This window comes from Diorhabda carinulata, chromosome 11 (genome assembly GCF_026250575.1).
Source record: "Diorhabda carinulata isolate Delta chromosome 11, icDioCari1.1, whole genome shotgun sequence".
NCBI classification, from domain to species: Eukaryota; Metazoa; Arthropoda; class Insecta; order Coleoptera; family Chrysomelidae; genus Diorhabda; species Diorhabda carinulata.
In genome coordinates, this window is record NC_079470.1 from 9,388,121 (window position 1) to 9,408,322 (window position 20,202).

The window sequence follows — 20,202 nt, forward strand, 5'->3', positions numbered from 1 at the left end:
CTAGAAATCTATACAGAAATTGTATCAATTTAAGCTAAAGGCCGCTTAACATGATGCAATTTATTGCAAGGTCAATATATTGCATTTTATTTAATATTTGTGTGCGATTTATGAATGAAAATAACAAAACTAGGTGAAGTAAACAGGAAAAAAGTGGTCATTGCATCACTGGCAATCAAAATATATATTATATCGGCTGCTACCTTGCTTTTGGAGTCTGATGGACAGAAGAGAGTACCCTGGCTAAATAGACAAGGGAAAACATGAGGGCTAAGAAGTTACACGTCTTTTTTACAGGGATTTTAAACTCTTTGGTCAATTAGACTCATTTGTTTTCTTAAAGACGCTTAACATGATGCAAGACAACGTGCAAAGCAATACAAGACGCAATATTTCTTGATCAAAAGCACGTGCAGATGAAGTTCGGCTAATTATTCTCTTTCGCAGTTTCAACATTATCGGTTTGATGCCATTTTTATTGCGTGTACGGAGCAATATTGAGGAGAAATGACTTTCTGATCCGCTAATACCACGTCTCTCACCAAGGATTTCTCAATTTTCTTATGTTTTATTTTCCTTAGGAGTTTTTCAAATCTTTCTTCATCCATTCTCAATTAATTGTTGTATGTTTTCTCGTCTAATTCTATAGCTAAACTCATGTTTCCCCTTGTTCTATCTAGCCACCTGACCCACCATCGCCTTTGTGCTCTCTTCTGTCCATCAGACTCCAAAAGCAAGGTAGCAACCGATATAATATATATTTTGATTGCCAGTGATGCACTGACCACTTTTTTCCTGTTTACTTCACCTAGTTTTGTTATTTTCATCCATAAATCGCACACAAATATTAAATAAAAAGCTATATATTGACCTTGCAATAAATTGCATGCAATTTGTCTTAGATTATGTCAACCAGCGTTAATAAACCCAAAAATTGCGCATAGAAGTCATTATTTGCTGGCGTTGCAAAATATTATTGATAATACATAGAAAAGGTAGTAGCTAGTTCCAAAAAAATTTGCAATGGATCTGTTTAAATGAGGGAATGGATTATATCGTTAACAAAATATTAAACCAGAAATCTAGAGAATTTCTTGTGAAAAATATGATATTGATAATGAGATTCTTCAATTGAATTTAAAACTTACCTGCAGAAACGGGGACGGCTGTTATAAGTCCTAATGTTATAAATAAGTCGTAAGTTAGGACTACACTAAAATTACCCAGTAAATTGGCAACTGCAAAAAATATTTAAAATGTATTATTATAATATTATGGATAATACTATTAGAAAAATATACTAAATTGATATATGACGGCTATTCATAGAGTAAGAAACATTTTCTTCTGATACCAAGGAAGATTTTAGCGACTGTCTTTTAGATTAGGAAGTTTGTGTCACAGTAAACTTCTCACGGTGCGTGGTTCCAATCATACGCCTGTAGAAAGGTTTAAACCTTCATAGTAAAAACCACGATACTGGGCAACGGAAATACTGCAGCTAAATAATGGAAAAATCTTCGAAGTATGGTATCACAGGTACAATAGAAGAAGGCCTACTGATCCGGATTACCGGTTCAATATAATGGATTGGAAACAGAAAAATCAAGTTCTTAGTAATATATCTAGTGGAAGAGCATTGCTTCAAAGTTAGTAACGCCCGGAGGATCTCCCAATTCTGAAGAGCGAAGGCAAATGCGAGGGAGACAAAGGGACTACAAAAGGTATATCCAGGTATTTAACAACGACAAAATATCCCTATTCTCAGTAATAGTAATACAAAACATTAGGAGAGCATTCCAAAACAAGCGCAGAGGATAGTTGATGTCCACAATTCAGTCCGACTAGAGTAAACCACAATCAAGAGCTCACTACCCGATCTTGCGTCTACCGAATTCCATTTGTTTCCAGGCAACTAACTGTAGATAAGCAAAATTTATTTGGTGATTGAATTCCAAAGCATTGCTTACTTTCTGAATAACCCTCGTAATTATTAATGAATACATTATTAAACAAACCTAGAGAAAGAATACTAGATGTTAATAACGCTGGCCATGGCAACATATCCCAGTGGAGTGTTTCGATTCCCATGAGGAATAATCCCAGACAGAGGGGCCACAAAAATGCCGCATTTAACATACCGATGAGCGAAAAAAATAGAGCTACTTGACCATATGTTGCCTCTCCTATGACTTTCTTGAATAGCACCTGAAAGAAATCAAGATTCATTTTGGGTTTTTATAATTGAATATTGAATCGAATATTTATAAATTATGACTTTTACTGATCTAAATCGGATCCGATTGAGGGATGTTATCATTATATTTTGTTTTTAAACTAATTTTTATGTTAAGATTGTTACCTTATATATAGCGGATCCAGCCGCAGCAGAAGTTGCAAGAACAACTCCACCCAGTGTAGGACTACCAGTAATTCCGTCCATATACGCCAACAGAGCTACGCCGGTGTCACAAATTATCACAGCCATTATCTGCAGGAAATCATTTGCGTCAGAATATAAATTCATTAGAATAATTTCTGTTGGGACTAAATGAAACATTTAAAAGATTAAAGAATAAAAAGAATAGAGAATAAACCGAAGAATTATAGTTAACAAATTCATTGATGGGATTTTGAGAAGACGTAGTAAGACTGAGGCTCATAATAGTAGGAAGATGGAAAGAAAAAAATTGTTTGTGGTATAAATTTATAAAAAGGTTTTCAAGATGTTATAAGCAGAAATAGTTACAACAATAAACTACCAAACGAATGAACAAAAAGAGATCAACTATCACCAACATTACCTGCAAGTATCAGATCTTAGTAATACGAGGGTAGTTTTGTGAGTTAACGGAGATTATATTGTTAGCTTCGGCCATTTTACTGATGTCATATGGCAAAATGATACACGAATCTGATATAATATTTAATTATTAATTAATACTCATTTATAAAAAAAAGCATGTGTTGATTACGTGGAAAAACAATTAAAGAAGCTACGTAAGTATTATCCTGAAAGTGCTTCATTCTTATTTGTAAGTGCTTATCTGCTTTTAAAAGCGTCCATATGGACTCGGAAAATGTTGAACGTCAGTAAACCAGTAATAGAAAAAATTCGAGACAAGATAAAACTAATGAAATTTTTTTTATTGAGAGATTCTTGTGTTTTTAATAAATTAATATAGAATGGGAAATACTAATAGAGAGATATTTTTGATTACGTTGAAAGCTTGAAAGCGAATATACCTATAGAAAAGCACCATCTTTCGTTTACATCAGTTTTTTTCAAAATGCTTTTCATAGACTCTCAAAGATACACAATGATTTAAAGCACCTATTACAAGTTAACTATAAAGAATGTTAGAGAAACTATATAAAAAGAACTGCTATTTCATATTTCAGTTTTATGGTTGAAACCATTGATCTATTACATGGTAATTATGGTAAATTTTAGACATCTGAGAGTCGTACTTGAAAGGGCCGTTCTTTTTCCCATTTTAAACCATCGCTTCCAAAAGTGATTTATGTTGACTCAAGGGCTCCATAGGAGACTTGAAGGGGACATAATTTTTCGTTAGATCTGTTGTTCAAATTTTGACGAGTTTTAAGAATAAAGTAGAAGTAGAGATGCATAGAAACTAGTAAAATTCTCAAAGTTTGGGTACCTCTGGTTTGAACCATCGATATGTTTCAGATAAAACTTTCATATCTTTTCATTTTTATGGTGAAACTATCAATCTATAACATGCGAACCACGATGGACACAAATTTTCATTGTTAGATTTGATCTTCAATTTTTTTGACGAGTTTTGGTATAATGATTGTAAGAGATTGTAAATAGAGTTTTCTGTTCTATCCAACAGCTCTCTTACGATTCAAAAATTTGTGAATTCGCATGTGTTGGAGCTCTTTTCAAGGATCTCAAAGTTTATTCGTGACGGAATGCAGCAGGAACTATGTCAAATGTTTGATGGAAGATTGTTTCAAAATGTTCTGCAGAATGGTTTTTCTTCGATATTAAAATTATTTAAATGTATACCAATTCTTGTGCCTTGATAATCATCTATAGAGCTCCATCTAAATTCTGCTTTTGTAATTTTACGAGGAATTTTTGTAAGGAACCCAGTCAATGTAGAGTGATTTATTGATAAAATTAAATATATTATAAGATAATCCTCATCCTAAATTATGAAGATTTAAGCCAAAAAACTTTTTCAAAATATCCGTCTGTTGTTATCTACGAAGTGTTCTACTATGGCCAAAGCTCGTTCTTTCATGATTATTGGTTATTTCTCCATCATACATTTTGTGGTTCAATCATATTTTCTTTTTAAGAAATTTGGAAGATCTCCTTATCATTGTGATCTGATTATTATCACGATCAATAAACCATTTTGTTCTATCTTAAATTACTACAAGTGTCTGGAAACTAAAGGTCTTACTCAATAGAAGTTACTTTAAATCATTATTACTACAAATATTATTGCCTACACTGACACTAATATGTAACATTTCGGCGCTTTGCACTGCGTCTACACTAAGCACTTAGATAACTAACTCAAAAGGCTTCATCCTACCTGGCTTACAGTGTCTGTCTCCAGGTCCCGATGAAGATCGCTATTTCGAAAGTACCAGGGTGCATAAACGATGCTCCATGGCACTTCATTTTGAAATCTTTGGATTATTTGGGTGTTGCTTTCGCTGGCACATCCTCATATTTGAATCCCGTAGGTCCATACCGGTTTCAGGGTTTCTTCATAAACAAGCAGTTCTTCTCGTTACTTTTTTATGTGAGCATAACTTCGCATCTAGTGCTAGCCCCAGATATTTTGCTGTATTAGCATATGGTCATCTATTTGCACTGGTACATACTGCTCCTTTTTATTTGTAAAATTTACATGTACCGATTTTTTCTTGTTTAAACTTCTTCTTCCATTTTTTTGGTCTAATAATTAATTTTATTAATTGATATCTGTAGGAGCGGTGAAGGACCGGCCCGAGAACACTACCTTGTGGTACACCCGCGTTGATTTCCTTTAAGTCTGAGTAAGCATCTTCTTCCGTTATTCTGAAGGCTCGTTCTTTTATATAGTTTTGCATATTGGTTAGGCAAGATTTTATTCAGTTTGTATTTAAGCCCTTCATACCAAACTTTGTCAAATGCCTGAGCCACGTTCAATCATGTAAAAAAACATTGATATGTAGTAGTATTTATCTCTTTTCTATTTGCGGACTCTCATCAAATAAAAATTTTACGCTGTTATATGAATCTTTCTAAAAGATTTGTTTCAAATTGGAGCTTAAAAACCGCCCACGGTTCTAGGATGATTGTTAGTTTTCTCTTAAGAGAAATACTCACGCTTCAAAAAATTCATTGCGAATAGATAAATAAAGAGAATTGGGAGTAAACTAGGTCAGCAGTGTTTACCGAATGTCCCGGGAGAAATAATTTATTTTCAGCTGTTAAAACATAACTTCGTTGACATATATTCAAGGATAAATTATCATTTCATATCGTTTTTATGAAAGTATCCACACGTTGAATAAACAAATAGAAGAAATAGACAAGTTGGAATTGCATAACAAGAATTTCATTTAATTTTCATCGATTTTGGTAATAATATGAGCATGTTTTCTTTTTATATTTTTTTGTATCCAACAATCCAAGGAACTTCTACGACTTTTTCCCATTAAAAAAAGGAATTTTCTCTATACACAATATTCAATGAATGATGATTTTCAAGTTAAAAGTTAAAATTTTGAAAAATAGAAACAAAAACGAACAAGATTAAAAATAATGTCAGTAATTTTTATTCCTATAACCTATAGATAAGTCAAAGAATTATTGTTCACTTGAGTTTAACTAGCATATCGTGATAATATTCTACTTACTCTTATACCAACGAACTGTTCATGGAGAATGACCCAGGAAAGGAGATAGACAAAAGAGACGTTTGTTGCGAAGAGTGCCATAACGTCAGTTGCTAAGAGTATCCTTAGGGAGAGTATGTACATGTAATTAGTTCCGACCCAGAGAATGCAGAAAAGACTGCATCTTGTCATGAATCTCACTGAAAACAGACACGATTTTTATATCATTTACAAAAATCGAAGGAATTTTTCTGTGCAATTCCCAATTCACGACACCAACTACAATATAAAAGATAGTTCCATTGTACCTGCGGTGAATCCTTTATCCCTGAAATCCCTGATGCTCTCAGTCAGAATATCGGGCATCGATTCGCATCTTCTATTACTTATTCGACATAAAAAGTATAAAGGGAAAAACAGCATTGTCCAGTTGGTGACGAACCACGTAGTGAAAAAAGGAGCTTGATAAGAGGCTGTCTGAAAAGTAAGATTAATCATAAGATCGATGCATACATTAGATTTAGTAATTTTACAATCAGGATGCTGAATAATAAGTGGAAAGTGGGTATTTCGTTTTTGAAATTTGAAAAATCGAATCCAAATAATTTGTCCTTCCAATTTAAGAGCAGAAAATTATTATACTTAACTCAACTTTCAGAAAAGCCAGTAAAAACAATGATAAATGTTTGATAACCGCCATTATTTATTTGTGATGAAATTTCATGCTGACGCTCGACACTGAATTCGAGTGTCAAATCACTGGTCACGTGGCTCGAGTTAGCTAAGATGCAAATAGAAAAAAAATCATTAACGATTATTACAGTTCTTCGAGTTGAATTGATAACGTTGTCGAATAATTGCTTAGATGATGAGGAATTCTCTAGATGAATAGGAGAGTGGAATTCCTTTTGAGGGAGATTAATATTTTCATAGCGAAAAGGCAAGAATGTTCTAAACAAGACAAAACCACCAATTACAGACTGACCTAACGTATTCTGTGCTCATAACCTTACAAAATTAAGGAATTCTTGTTGAGGGAGATAGACTAAGCAATATCAGCTATGCTGATGACAGGATCTCTAAAGAAGAAACCCCTTTACACATCTGAGGTCAATAATAAACAGCATTAGTGGATGCGATACTGAGAAATATGGAAAAACTCATACTTAACCAAAAAAAAAGCTTAGAGCCAATGAGCACAAATTTATTAATTCATTTGAAATGTGGTGCTACAGGAGATTGTTTAGAATTCCCTGGACCGCGAATAGAACTAATCAGTCGATACTGGAAGAGTTAAGTGTAACCACCAGACTAACATTGTTATGCATGGACACATAGTTAGAAGACGAGATGGCAATATAAGCAAGCTTATAGTGATGGGAAAAGTGGAGGGAAAAAGGAGTGAATGCCGATCGCCTATGAGTTGGTATGATCAAATAAAACACGTCACACTTAAACCCTTCATGTATCTCTTCACACTAAGTTGAAGACGGAGAAATATGGAAAGAGACAACAAAAAGAAAATAGAGACATTCCAAAAAGGTTACTACCATCATGACTGAGGAAACGTGTAGGTTTAAAAAAAACTATGCTCCCAAGAAACAGTGAGTTTTCTTCATTATTTTATTAAATAAACACCTGGAAGAGCAAGTAACAGTCCACATCCTCATATTTGAAAACGATTGAAAATAATTATTTGCAAGATCGTGAATATATGGCTGATGGAGCGCTTGTTTTGAACAACTTTCCCAATGATGTCCTTATTTTGACATCACCTTTGAGTTTATAATTCCAGCAATTTTAGAAAATTCATCAGAAGTGCACCACTATTTTCACATAAAATGTATATTGTTCACTTTATTGTGAGATTTTTTGGAATCACAAGTCTATTTTACAAGTTTTAGACTTAGTCAAGGGTACGGATCGCGATTCTATGTTAATAAGCATTAAACTCTGTCGAGAATGTGCCGGAAGTTCTTCTGAGAGTGATGCTATAAATTGGGCTAATATTAACATCAATTCTAGTACTAGTTACTTGGTTGGGATAATTTTTAACCCTTTATTGAAATTGTACGTCAAATGAATAAGAACCATAATCGTTTTTCTCATTTTTGCAAAAATTAAAGTCGAAGAAAATAATGAGTAATAATCTAGTACCAAACTATAAAAAGTAACAAATTTTCGCGAAAATTTCCGTTGCAAATCTTATTGAAAAAACCTCACCTATATTCATAATATCATTTCATATGTATCATTTCATAAGTATCGAGTAAAAGTGAACGGAAAAACAGATTTTTTTCCAAAATAGTAAAATAGAGGTTAATAGAGGTAGTATATTTTGGATTTGAAGATTAGAAGCTATAGGAAAATAAGGTAAGAATTAAAATTTATTTGATTCTGAATAATATAGAGTATTAAAATTTCCCATGGTAGACTATTATATGAGCACCACAAAATCATCTAAACTTACATAAATTGTTTGGACAAGAGTCATATTAATTCCCGTTGTGTCATGTGGAATTAATACTGGATCTGCATCTGCTTCTATATCTTTTGGTCTTCTTAAGTAAAGGTATTTTATGCAGTGTGTTGCTCCTACCCATGAAGCCGTTACGCATACTGTTACCCAAATCCCAAAATAAATCTGTAAAAAGTTCATAAATAATAAAGTGAAACCTTAAATTACTTCTCGAAAGGTCAATATCTTTACTAATAATAGTTTTTATTTTATATGGCTGCTATAGGCAAAAACATATTAATATGATTATCAAACTAAAAGGTCTTGAATTCTTCATGCATCTATCATCGGCAACAATTTGAGTGAGAAGAGATTGAGGGAGTATATCTGGAGAGCACACAGCTTCTAGGTGAACTTCCCATTCCAGATGATCAAATGTGATAAACTATGACGATCAGAATCATTTTCTTTTACTCCTCTATTCTTTCCAACTGTAAACTATGGTTATATTGTTCAGTAATAGTTTATAATGAAGTGTTCCATCAAACACAAAAGATCACCTTTTTCACATGCAAGACAGGCTTTGATATGAGTCAGACTTTTCTTCACTGCATTTGTGAATCTTTGTGTCGTTTTCCATTAACTAATGTGGAAACAATTTATTGGACCTTAACAACTGCTCACAATTGATTACAAATAATTTTTTCGCAAGCTCTTGTTACTTTATTTCAAGGATCATTAAGCAATTTGAACCAAGACTGAAGAATGACATTTATTTTTACTAGACCTAGTATAAAGATTTATACAATTAAACAGTTATTTTGATTATAAGTAAATATCACATACTAGTATGCCCAGGTGAAAATCTACACTTTTCTACCCTTATTGGTCGTTTTCATGTAAATTTATGCATGTAGCGTGATCAGATTTAAGCGATTATAAGAAGTTTTGCATGCTTTTCAAGTGGAAAACACAAATTCGGATCAACGATTGGGAAAAAAGGCTACGTTTAAATCTATTTTCGTATGGTTAAGAGGTAGCCAGAAAAAATTTCATGTTAACGAAGTCAACGTAGGATTCAGTTGATAAAAGTCCCTATATTTTGATGAAAAATCGATGGACATTGATTATTAATTATTCTAAAATGGAAAAAATTATTCGCCTAGCATATTATGTAAATGTATAAATATGTAAATGTATAAACAACCGATTCCATCTCCTTAAATCGATTCTAAAATACAGAGGTCTGCATAAGTCTCTCTCTCTCTCTCTCGATAAATCGGCATAAGTCCGGCTACGCTGTCGAAAAATATTTAAAGAAAACAAGTTCGTGCTTCACATAGTTGTGTTTGTATCCTGATAACAAGTGCTTGTCGAGAAGACTCGTTTTCAGAATGTATACAAGTTCATTCTTCAGGAAAGTTTTTTCAATTTACGAACTCGCCACTACCAAATAGTTCAACAGTGTGGAAGACGTAGCAGAATTCTTAAAAACGGGCTATGTTGCCAATGCGCCGTGTTCTGGACAATCGGTATCTGTAACAACTAATGGAAATATGGAAACAGTGGCGCTAGTATTTATTGAGCAGTCGAACAAATCTGCATTGCGGGAGAACTTCAAATATACGATCGGTTTTTACGAGGAATACTGAAACGCAACCTTCAGCTTGAACGGTACTGTCAATTGGCATAACTGTCTGTACTGAGACAACCAGAATCCTTATGTCTTCATTGCAGAATAATTAAACCTGCCTGGGGTGTGTACGTGGGGTATGCATACGGGTACCTGCCTGGGGTGTGTGTAAGCAGGTATACATGTGGGTCCGTCATTTTTTGAGGGTCACGTGACGGGCCAAAATTATCTGAAAATGCTCGAATATTTACGTTGGAAAATAAACAACAATCTAACACTCGCGAACATCCGTCCCGTCACTTCATGCAGGATGGAGCTTCCCCACGCGTTATGTATGCAGGTGTATCTTAAGTAGCAAGAACAAAAATCAACTCTTTATCATAATATTGTTCTTCTATTTAGTTTTTTATGTCCAATTCTACGTCAAATTTTTATTGTCAAATGATGTCACAAGAACCTTCACACGTTCGTTTTTGTCTCCGAAGCGAAGCTTATTTTTTCACTTTTTCAAAAAATATTTTAACCAGAGAACAACTTGACAAGCAATATTACTTTTTCCACTTGATTCATAATTCTGATGCCCCATTTCTTTAAAAACAAAACACACTATTTCTCTGGTACTGTCAAAACTTATTTGTTAAATCTATGAAGTTGAAACTAGCTTTGAGAAAGCGGAAGTGATAAAGAAACTGGTCTAGCACAGATTGGTAGACACGTAGCTCCTAGTTCCTAGTTAAAAAGTGAGCGGCAAAGGGCCGTTAAGTACATAGGTCTTCTGATAGGCCTGTCGTACTCCATCTGAAATCGTTAAACGTTGATGTCTTCCGAAAAACCGATAAGGCGTTTTGGTATGAGCCTTTTGACGAATCAGGTTATGATTTCTAACCAGCTGAAGAGAGAGGCTTAGTTGCGCTGCTGGTTGAGGACCGTATGATGGCCCTTGTCACCGCGTCAATTAGATCCAAAAGCTGTTCTTCAATGAAGTCAGTATGGGGTTGTCTCCTTCCACTCAAGACCAGCTGCATATTCAATAGTCCATTCGATTTGTCGTGGCTAGCCCCGTGCCCTACTGCAGTTGCAGTTTTAAGGATTTTGGAACCAACTCGTTGTTCGGTGGGCGTAAAATCAGGAATTTTTGGCATCTTAACAGGCTGTTCCTGCACCTACGGGTTGGAAGTCCTGGGCTGAGGGAAGTTAAAGGTCGAGGCAACCTTATGATTCGGGGTCGTTAAGCCATGAGCCACCTCGGTAGTCTTGGCTGTCCTTCTCTTTTTTTTCCGCATCAATGTTCGGGCTGCGTTTGAGCCGGGACGCGTGAAAAGCACCAGTCAGAGCAAAAACCGATATTTTGGGGGTAGTGGGTTTCGTGGATCCTATTTGCTCAAATCCAAAGGGCTCAAAAACCATTAATCCTTCGGCAATTTTGCATTCGCCTTGGATTAAACCCTTAAAATGAGCCATCCTTTGCACCGGTCAAGGTATGCGCTACTGAGGATGGTGGAAGCTGGGCCCCCTTATCAACGTCAAGGTGTAACGGCTCCATTAGAGACCAAGTAAAGGGAATACAGAAGCCGATACGGTTTTTTTAGATGATCGGATTAAAAATTAAATGTAGGAGGAACAAGATACAGAAGGAGGATAGTTAATTTTATAGTTTAATATATATGAATTTTCTCTTTCCTGCTGCGTCTGTATTAAAAGTACACCACTGTTTCTAATTATAAGAACACATGTGGTTACGTTTTACCTGACTGATGGTCTATTCAGTACACTCATGCCAATTAATGCACGCAGCTTTGAAACAAACTTAACACCATTCGAGGCGGTTAGAAACAAATTTAAATACAGTCTAACCTTACTTTTTCTTTCATGCAATCTCTACAGTACATTGAGCATGTGATTAATAATAGAAATTGATTATGTCACAGCTTACAATAGTCTTTAACGGTTAATTAAAAAACTTGCATATTTATATTTTGTACATTCGTGAAACGAATTAAAGAAAAAACGGTTAATTAAAAAAAGAAAAAAATAATAATTTCTTTGCGTTTTACGATAACGTTTGACCTACTGCACTTGAATCTTGATTTGAGTAATTTGAATTTTTTGTTTCCATATATAATATCACGATTCCAAATAATATAGCAAAAGGGTGTAAAAAATAATACAGATATTTAATATTTGTAATGCTAATCCCGTTGTAGATGTTGATTTATTATCTCCTCAAATTATTCATTTCAAGAGTGACGAACACAACATCAAAATCATGATCAGTACATGGAACCTTCCCCGGGAGATTGAAATTCATTCTATCGATCAGTTTGATTAGCTTCCTCTCTACTGTTCGCCAAAGTTTACAATATATATATATCTCTTTCATTTGAAGTACAAAATCTTGAATGATCCGCCTTTTCTTTAGCTAATAAGTCCAATTAGTACACCAGCTAGAAGTTTCTGGATTCTGCTTCTTCTTTTTGGTTTTACATAATCCATGTCAACTAGGAAACTAAAACTTTCTGTGCCAATGTTGAAAGTAATATACGAGGACTGACATTTATACACTGACTATTTCTCACTATCACTAACATTTCCGATATAAACTTTTCATTGTTCAACATAACCTCAACCACAATATTTTGTCAATGGATTACGATTAGTGTTGGTTAGAATAGGATGGAGAATATAGTTCCTAGTTTGATTATTTTCCATTTTATACACTTTTTACGTGTATTATCACAACAAGAGTGCATCAATAAATTTAATTTATTATATAAAATATATTACAATGAAGCTTCTTCCTACAGCACTGAAAGACATAAATGAATAAAATCTTTGCCAATGTCCACTTCAGAACATGAAAAATCTATCGTTGTGTCCTAAAAGCATCAACGCTGTGCTTAAACTCATTGAATATGATGGTCATAATATGATTGATTGCGAGATTGAATCATTTGTATGATTAGAATCAGCTTGATAGAACATGAACATCTTTGATCCAAGTTTGATCCCGCATAGATTGATCTATGCTCAAAAGAAGTCTCCTGTCGATGGTACATTGGTTGGTACATAAAAGACTGTATAGATTATAACTGTAGAGACTGTAACATCTGCACAGGTAACACAAAAGTTGTTTGCGAAAGATGGTCATAGTGAGAAACAGTTTCCCGTTTCTCAATCATTACTATGAATGTGGCAAAAATGGCGTTAGACCAACGTAGAACGGTTAACTCGGAATGGTACAGAATCGTTTGTTTGCCATTGTAGAAATTCGGAAAACTTGAAAGAAAGAACGAATAAATTTTTAACCAGCTCGAAGGATGAGTTGATTGGACATCCACTATAGAGCACTGTTTTGGCAATCAATTACTAGAGAAATCGGATAACTAACCGAGGAAATTTAATCCCTCAACCATTGGAAATCGTATGTAACATCTATAAATCCGGTGTTAGATGTATCTTCATATAAGTATAAGCAAAGTATTAATCCTTAGTATGACCAATAACTGTTAGGATACTTAGAACCTAGATCATTCTTAAACTTCTAATGTGATTCGGAAAAATCAGTATACCGGACGATTAAGTAGAAAGATAAATGATAGAATTTTGAAATTATCATGTAAAGAAGCTCTTTTTTACGCTTAAGAGACTATAGATGGAAAAATATGGCAACACTTATATATAGGAATAACAAATGGGAGTACAGCAATGCTAGAGAGGAAATAAAAGTAGCAATGAGCTCAGATTTTTCAGAGATATATAATGGAACTTCTCTTTTGAATTCGATTCTCCTAAGTATGTAGATAAAATGGAGAACGTCGTTTAATCATGTAAAGTTGAGCCGTTTTCATTCTATGTGTATGTTTATATTCATTTAAATTATAAAGTAGACTATTTTTAGGTTAGATTTTATAGATTATTATACAGGGTGTTTCAAAACTTTCGCATGCGAGTTATATCCCCGCATTAACCGGAAAAAATCGATTAAAAATCACCAAACAATCACATGTCTATAACGCATAGATTAATAGCAAATTAACAATAAGGTTTAGCCAATCAAAGTTTATGGAACGTTTAAGTTCCTCGCTATCGAGCGATCGAGAGAGCCATAAAAGTATTCAACGATCGATATTTCCGAAAAACCTTCGAGTACGTTGTAGAAACAAAAGTAAATTCAAAAAAACGGCAGCAGTTAAATACTTTTATAGTTCTCTCGACCGCTCGACCGTGAGGAACTTAAACGTTCCACAAGCTTTGATTGGCCAAACCTTATTTATAATTTGAGATTAATCTATGCGTTATAGACATGTGATTGTTTCGATTTTTTTCGCTTAATGCAGTGATATAACTCACTCACATATAAATCACGGTTATTTTATTAAGAATGTTTGTATTGTAAAAATATTGAGAGGTGGAACCCCAAGTTAGTACAAGCGCTGACGAAAATAGCACATTGAAATACAACAGGAGTGTCATTTTTCAGTACTTAGGGAATTGTACATGGAAAAAGTTGTGACGAGGCTCAGATATCACATATATATGTACTAAGATAAAAATCTCTCTAAGTTGATGAATATATTTGATGAAATCAAAGAGAACGACGTTATTTTTATTATCTAATCGTGATACCTTGCATAAACTGAACTTTATCTTCGCTACTTATCTCCGAGAGACTTTACATGGGTAAAGTTGGAGAGTATAGGTTCAAAAAACTGTTATAAGTAGTCAGACAACTGTTGATCTGAGATCTATCGATAGATTTTCAAGCATCAACAGGTGAAGATCAGGGGTTTACAGTAACTCAAATAGTTACAGTGTATTATTGTGATTGATAAAATTCTTATCATTGTCCCAGGAGCGAATGCATTTCCTCTTAAGGTCACTTGAGATAATGCAATGCAATGCAATATTTCTTGATTTAAAGCATGCGCAGATAAAATACGGCTGATTTTTTCATGCAAGATCTCACACTTGCAGCATTATAGATTCGTAGCCATTTTTATTGCAAGTAAGTTGCAATTCTAGGGAGAAGTCTAGTTACTTTTCAAGGCAGCAGCAGATATAATTATTGCTATTAATTAACTGACCACTTTTTTTTTTATTCATTCCACTTAGCTTCGTTATTTTCATTTTAAAACCGGTCACAATATATTAGACAAAAATTGACGTTAGGAATTTGTTTATTTCACATTTGGAATTCCTGTTAGCCATAGTGCAGTGGCAAGAGACTTGTATAGTGTGAAACGACGTGCAATTTCTTACACGTTGTCTTGCACCATGTCAAGCTACTTTACGACAATCGGAAAACTGGAATGCGTGAAAAGATGAAACTTAACAATTTTGAACATGGATAGGATATTCCAAATAAAAATGTTGTAAGTTGTTTACAAAATTGTAATTAGTTTGTTTATATTATTCCATTATATTTATATAGATACTTTATATAATATTGAGTTCAGTTGTATCAATGATTTGTGCAAAAGAAAGTTCCAAAGCGGTCATTATTATATTTCCCGACCACATACCTATTCAAGAGTAGAAATAAAAAATTAATAACACGCATATATAGCAAATCACGCAATATTTTTCTTACTACATGAAAATGTGTATGGAAATACGAGTATTTATTCCGAAATTTGAAATAATATCGAAAAAAATATAAGTAGAATTGTTCGAAGCAGGGAGAAGTTGCAGACAGTAAATAGAATAACTATAAACATGGAAAATCAGTCATAATGGAAAAACTAAGACAACTCAACGGTCTTGAATTCAAGAAGAAGCAAAAAGTTTCTTTACAATCTTTATAATAGTCGGAGGTGGAGGTCGGTATGCGGATACACGAGATTGGAGATTTGTAGCATAGATCCAATTATTGGTTGTGTGGGATGAGTCACACTACAAAGTGTTTATAAAAGGTTTGACACCGTGGTGGTAATACTACATATATGGGTTTATAGTAGATAGGGTGAGATTCAAGTACAAATTTCCGTGAAATAATGTTTTTGAGATTGATAGAGGAGATTTGTGGATATATTTGGGTCGGCAAAACTAAATCCGATTGCTATTATGTTGGGAAAAGATATGGTCGGCGATGACTTCAATTGTGATCATACTTAAAGTCAATATGTCGGCTATCTTTGGTAACAAATATCGAATCAAAAACTCAACTAACAAAATAAATAAGTTTGTCCCCTCAAATTTCTCAATTTTTAATCTGTAGTAGTTTAGAGAGGCATAGGCCGAAAACAAATGAATGATGAAGAACGCAGCCTTGGCGAACTTCCTTTTGAATTTCGATTTCGTCTGTCTCCATGTCCTCAACACGCACTACTGCCGTTTGATTGTAATAGACATTTTTGATTAATCGTATATCGCCTGGATCTAAGTTAATAGTTGTTAAATTCTCTATAAGTTTATCGTGTTGGACCTTATCAAAGGCCTTCTGGAAATCAATGAAACAGACATATACATTTTTGTTGTATTCTCTGCAATTCTACAGTAGTATTGTGATAGCGGATAATGCTTTTCTAGTTGAAGATATTGGAATAGTCGTTTTGTATGTTTGTATGAGATAAATGAATTATTATAGCAGAATTTACGTGTTTAGAAAAGCAATTATTAGTTTAAATCTGATTTTTAATGAGATTATGTTTACAGTAAGCGAAACTTGAATCTTGGACTACACATACACATTTAGGTTTGGTTCAAATTGAGAAAAAGTAACTTAGAAACTCACATAATATGTCTTTGGCTAGTACCCAGAGCATATACTTGCTATCAAATCACTGAGAAGTCGGCTACAAAACTATTTGAGACATGCTAAGACACACACAGTTGGGTTTTCTGATGACTGGTATTTTAACGATACACGATTATCTAAGATGCCATCTCCATGCATCATAGATGATCCGGAATAGCGCTGGTGCTCAGAGGAGGAAGAAACTGCAAACCATATCATCAGTGAGTGCCCAGCATCCACACATCCCAGATTCAAACAAAGGCGGTAGCTTGGCAGTTTGCTTAATGACGTTTAAATATTAATTTGCTTTTCCAAGATATCAACCTTTGCTAATTCAGAGCTCTCAAAGGACTTTCTTCCTAAAAAAACCTGTTAATTCTAGTCGGACAACAAGACCATGATTTTCTTGGATTGTGAAGATATAAAGCGATCTGCGTTCATGGAACAATTTCATTGAAAATTTGCAAAGCAATGTGTGGAGAAAAAAAACTGGAAAATGGACAACGGGTTTCTCTTCCATCCTAGCAACGCGGTATGACACAACTCGCTCCGTAATTGCTAAGAATCTTTCTCTTCGTCAATATAAGCCTTTTACTTAACACTATGCAAGTTCTATCTTTTACATGTGATAAGAAGGAAGCGCTTCTATACATTTTTTTCAGTTAGAAGGTCATAGCTAAGCAAATAAAAAACTATCCGGAAGAAGCTTTATAGAAATGGTTCCAGTTATGGATTTAACGCTTGGATATCTTTTTGATGGAAATTAATGGAAATATTACGTTTTTAGTTTTTATTTAATGAAAAAATTTGCCTTATTCTTTTAATCATTGCTCACATGGGTATATAAGATACACTTTTCTGATTGATCTAAGCTCCATAAAAATAATTTTTCATAAAATCTTTATATATTGGAAATATCCACGTCATTTGTGAAATAATTCGTGACATATTGAATGATCCGCTGAATCAATGGTTTGATAATAACCCTGAATAGATGAAGTTCGTTTCTATTCAATTTACCGTCGTTATTTATAGATTATCGAAGGATAGAAAATTGAAAAATTGGTAATTATTTCAGTGCATTTGAAATTATTTTCAATGTATTGATTTCAACGGTTTTTGCCCAATGCTTTGAAGTTGATGGAAATGAAAGAGTCGTAATCAAATTGAAATATTTTATTAGTATCATGGATAAAAATCCTTTAGCTACAAATTAGCAATATTAATAGAAAACTGATAAAAAGAGTCAATCATTTACACTATTTAAACACATTTGTATTTATTACTATGAAATTGTTGCAAAATAGTATTTAAGTATCTAGTTTAGTGTTTCACATAGTTACATATATTCTTTATCTAATTTTTTCAAATAATTTTCACACTAGAAAAAGTAATTACGTCTTATGAATCGATTAAAGGATAGAAAGAAATGCGTAAATGTATCTTACAAAGTTAACTTCTAATTAGGAGGTTCTTAAGAAAGGCGTTTATCAAAATTTTCAACAACCATCCAGTAATTTTAACATGAAAACTCACCTTCCTCGCCGATTTTGAACACAAAGACGTCGAACAGGATTTCAACTTTCCTGCTAAACCACATGGTTGAGTAGGTGTTATCAGATCACCAGCTCCTTGAGATTCCTGTTGGCTGCTAACGGAATCTGTATGCGCAAACGGTCCGTTAGCTACGCCTTCTTCTGTAACCACAACGCTCGGTGCTCTGCTTCGACCACGAGGATTGAATATGGTCGGGATATCCCCGTCACGGGTCATGGCAACGCTAAAACATTGCTGTTGTTGAGTTGATAGTCTAGTCGAGAGCGATGAGACAAGAATCTGGAAGGAAATATTCATTATAAAATATATAACATTCTGAGGTTCTGAATACTTATATGTTTTCAGGCTACCTCATTTACGAAATTCAAGGAGGACACAAATCTTCTTAACCTAGATGCTACGTTCATCATTTGTTCTGGTTTTAAAAAACACTAGCCTTTTCCTATAGGCAGCTTCATGATTACAGTATTCAACTATTTTAGTGGTTTTCCATCTTAATTATTTCCAGGTCCAGGTCCAAGGTCCATTCCAAAGCTCAAATTTTCTACGACGTATGTCAGTAATTCAAGTGGTATTTGACTAACGACTCCAGTAATATTTGTCTTCAATGCCTCAGTCGTAGCCGACTTATCCACGTGGACTTTAAACTTTACACATCCACAAAAGAATAAGTCAAGAGGTGTGATGTCACATTGTCTACCTGACAGTGGTCCAAAGCCTGAAATGATCTGTTCACCAAATTGCTTTCGCTGCAAAACCATGCTTTCGCAGGCTGTATAACAAGTTGCGCCATCTTGATGTAATAAAAATTAATCGAGAGCACATGCTTTAATTTTGGATATGAAATACTTTGTTATCATGCCGCGATACCACGGTTACCATTCACAATAACATATCAGCCGGTCTCTTTTTTGAAGAAATATGAGCTGATTATTCCACCGGCCCATAAAACATAAAACAACAGTTGTGTAGTTTTAATGGCAGCTATTGAACCTCTTTTGGTTGTTCATCACTTCAAATAAGAGCATTTCGTTTATTAATCAATAAAAAGGGCCACATATGTGACCACAATTTTTGTCGAAAATATTGGATCCTCTTTTGGTTTGTAATCAAGAGTTCAACTACTAAAATGATCGATTCGCTTCATTTTTTGAACTTGTTAAATTTTGTATGCTTTCAAAGGAAGATCTTGACGTGAAATATGCTAAAGTTATTGATTACGATTGGCCAAGCTGTTGGAAACGGCGACGAATCGCCATTTCACGGTCTTCGTGTATTCCCTCCTCTACCACCTTTATATTTCCTTCAGTATGTGCTGGATGTGGTCTATTGGATCAAGTATTATAAAATAATGTAAAGTGCGTCTCAATTTTACTAATGGTAGAACGAATTGTACGTTTGCTCTACCGATTATATGACCATGACCATGACCTACGTGCCCGATACATATTCGTCGCGAATCACCCATGTTCGTAATAAAGCTAAACAATTTATTGACGCTGTACGGGGTTATGTATTCCCATTATAAAATGTCGACACGAAGTATCTACCATTAAATTACCACCACAGAAAGTACCTCTAAATGAATCACCACCTTTCCCATGTTTCCTAAAAGTGTGTTAAGCTCGAATTTACTCAGTGTTTTTGGTCTAGCTCCTAGATTAAAAGTGGAATGACTTAGTCTCTCTTTGTATTTCGATCAATTGCGAGGATCTAATTATCCTCTTTTGTTCCGATTCCTTAACTGACTAATTAGACAATCGTTTAATGACTCTGGTTCTACCAAGTACTCCAAAATGACCAGGTTCTTCTGATTAGTTGGTTAGGTTAGGTTGGTCAATTCAGTTATAGTTTCTTAATGAAAGGGAAAAAATTGTATCAAACTTTGTCTGATTATGGAAATGTTAAAAGAAATTGCACGAAACTTTGAAATGTTACTTACAGCGA

General features: G+C 34.2%; 1 protein-coding gene across 5 annotated transcripts in view; it reads right to left on the reverse strand.

Moving 5' to 3' along the window:
• The window catches only part of LOC130899577 (solute carrier family 35 member F3), a 77,998-nt gene that overhangs the window by 46,208 nt on the left and 11,588 nt on the right, over positions 1-20,202 (reverse strand). For all 5 annotated transcript variants that reach the window (XM_057809609.1, XM_057809611.1, XM_057809608.1 and 2 more), the window contains exons 2-8: positions 18,235-18,534; positions 8,342-8,515; positions 6,180-6,348; positions 5,893-6,071; positions 2,363-2,491; positions 2,019-2,208; positions 1,149-1,238 (exon numbers count right to left, since the gene is read on the reverse strand). In XM_057809609.1, coding sequence (XP_057665592.1) covers positions 1,149-1,238; positions 2,019-2,208; positions 2,363-2,491; positions 5,893-6,071; positions 6,180-6,348; positions 8,342-8,515; positions 18,235-18,471 — 1,168 coding nt within the window. In that variant the 5' untranslated portion in view covers positions 18,472-18,534. The remainder of the gene's footprint in view (positions 1-1,148; positions 1,239-2,018; positions 2,209-2,362; positions 2,492-5,892; positions 6,072-6,179; positions 6,349-8,341; positions 8,516-18,234; positions 18,535-20,202) is intronic.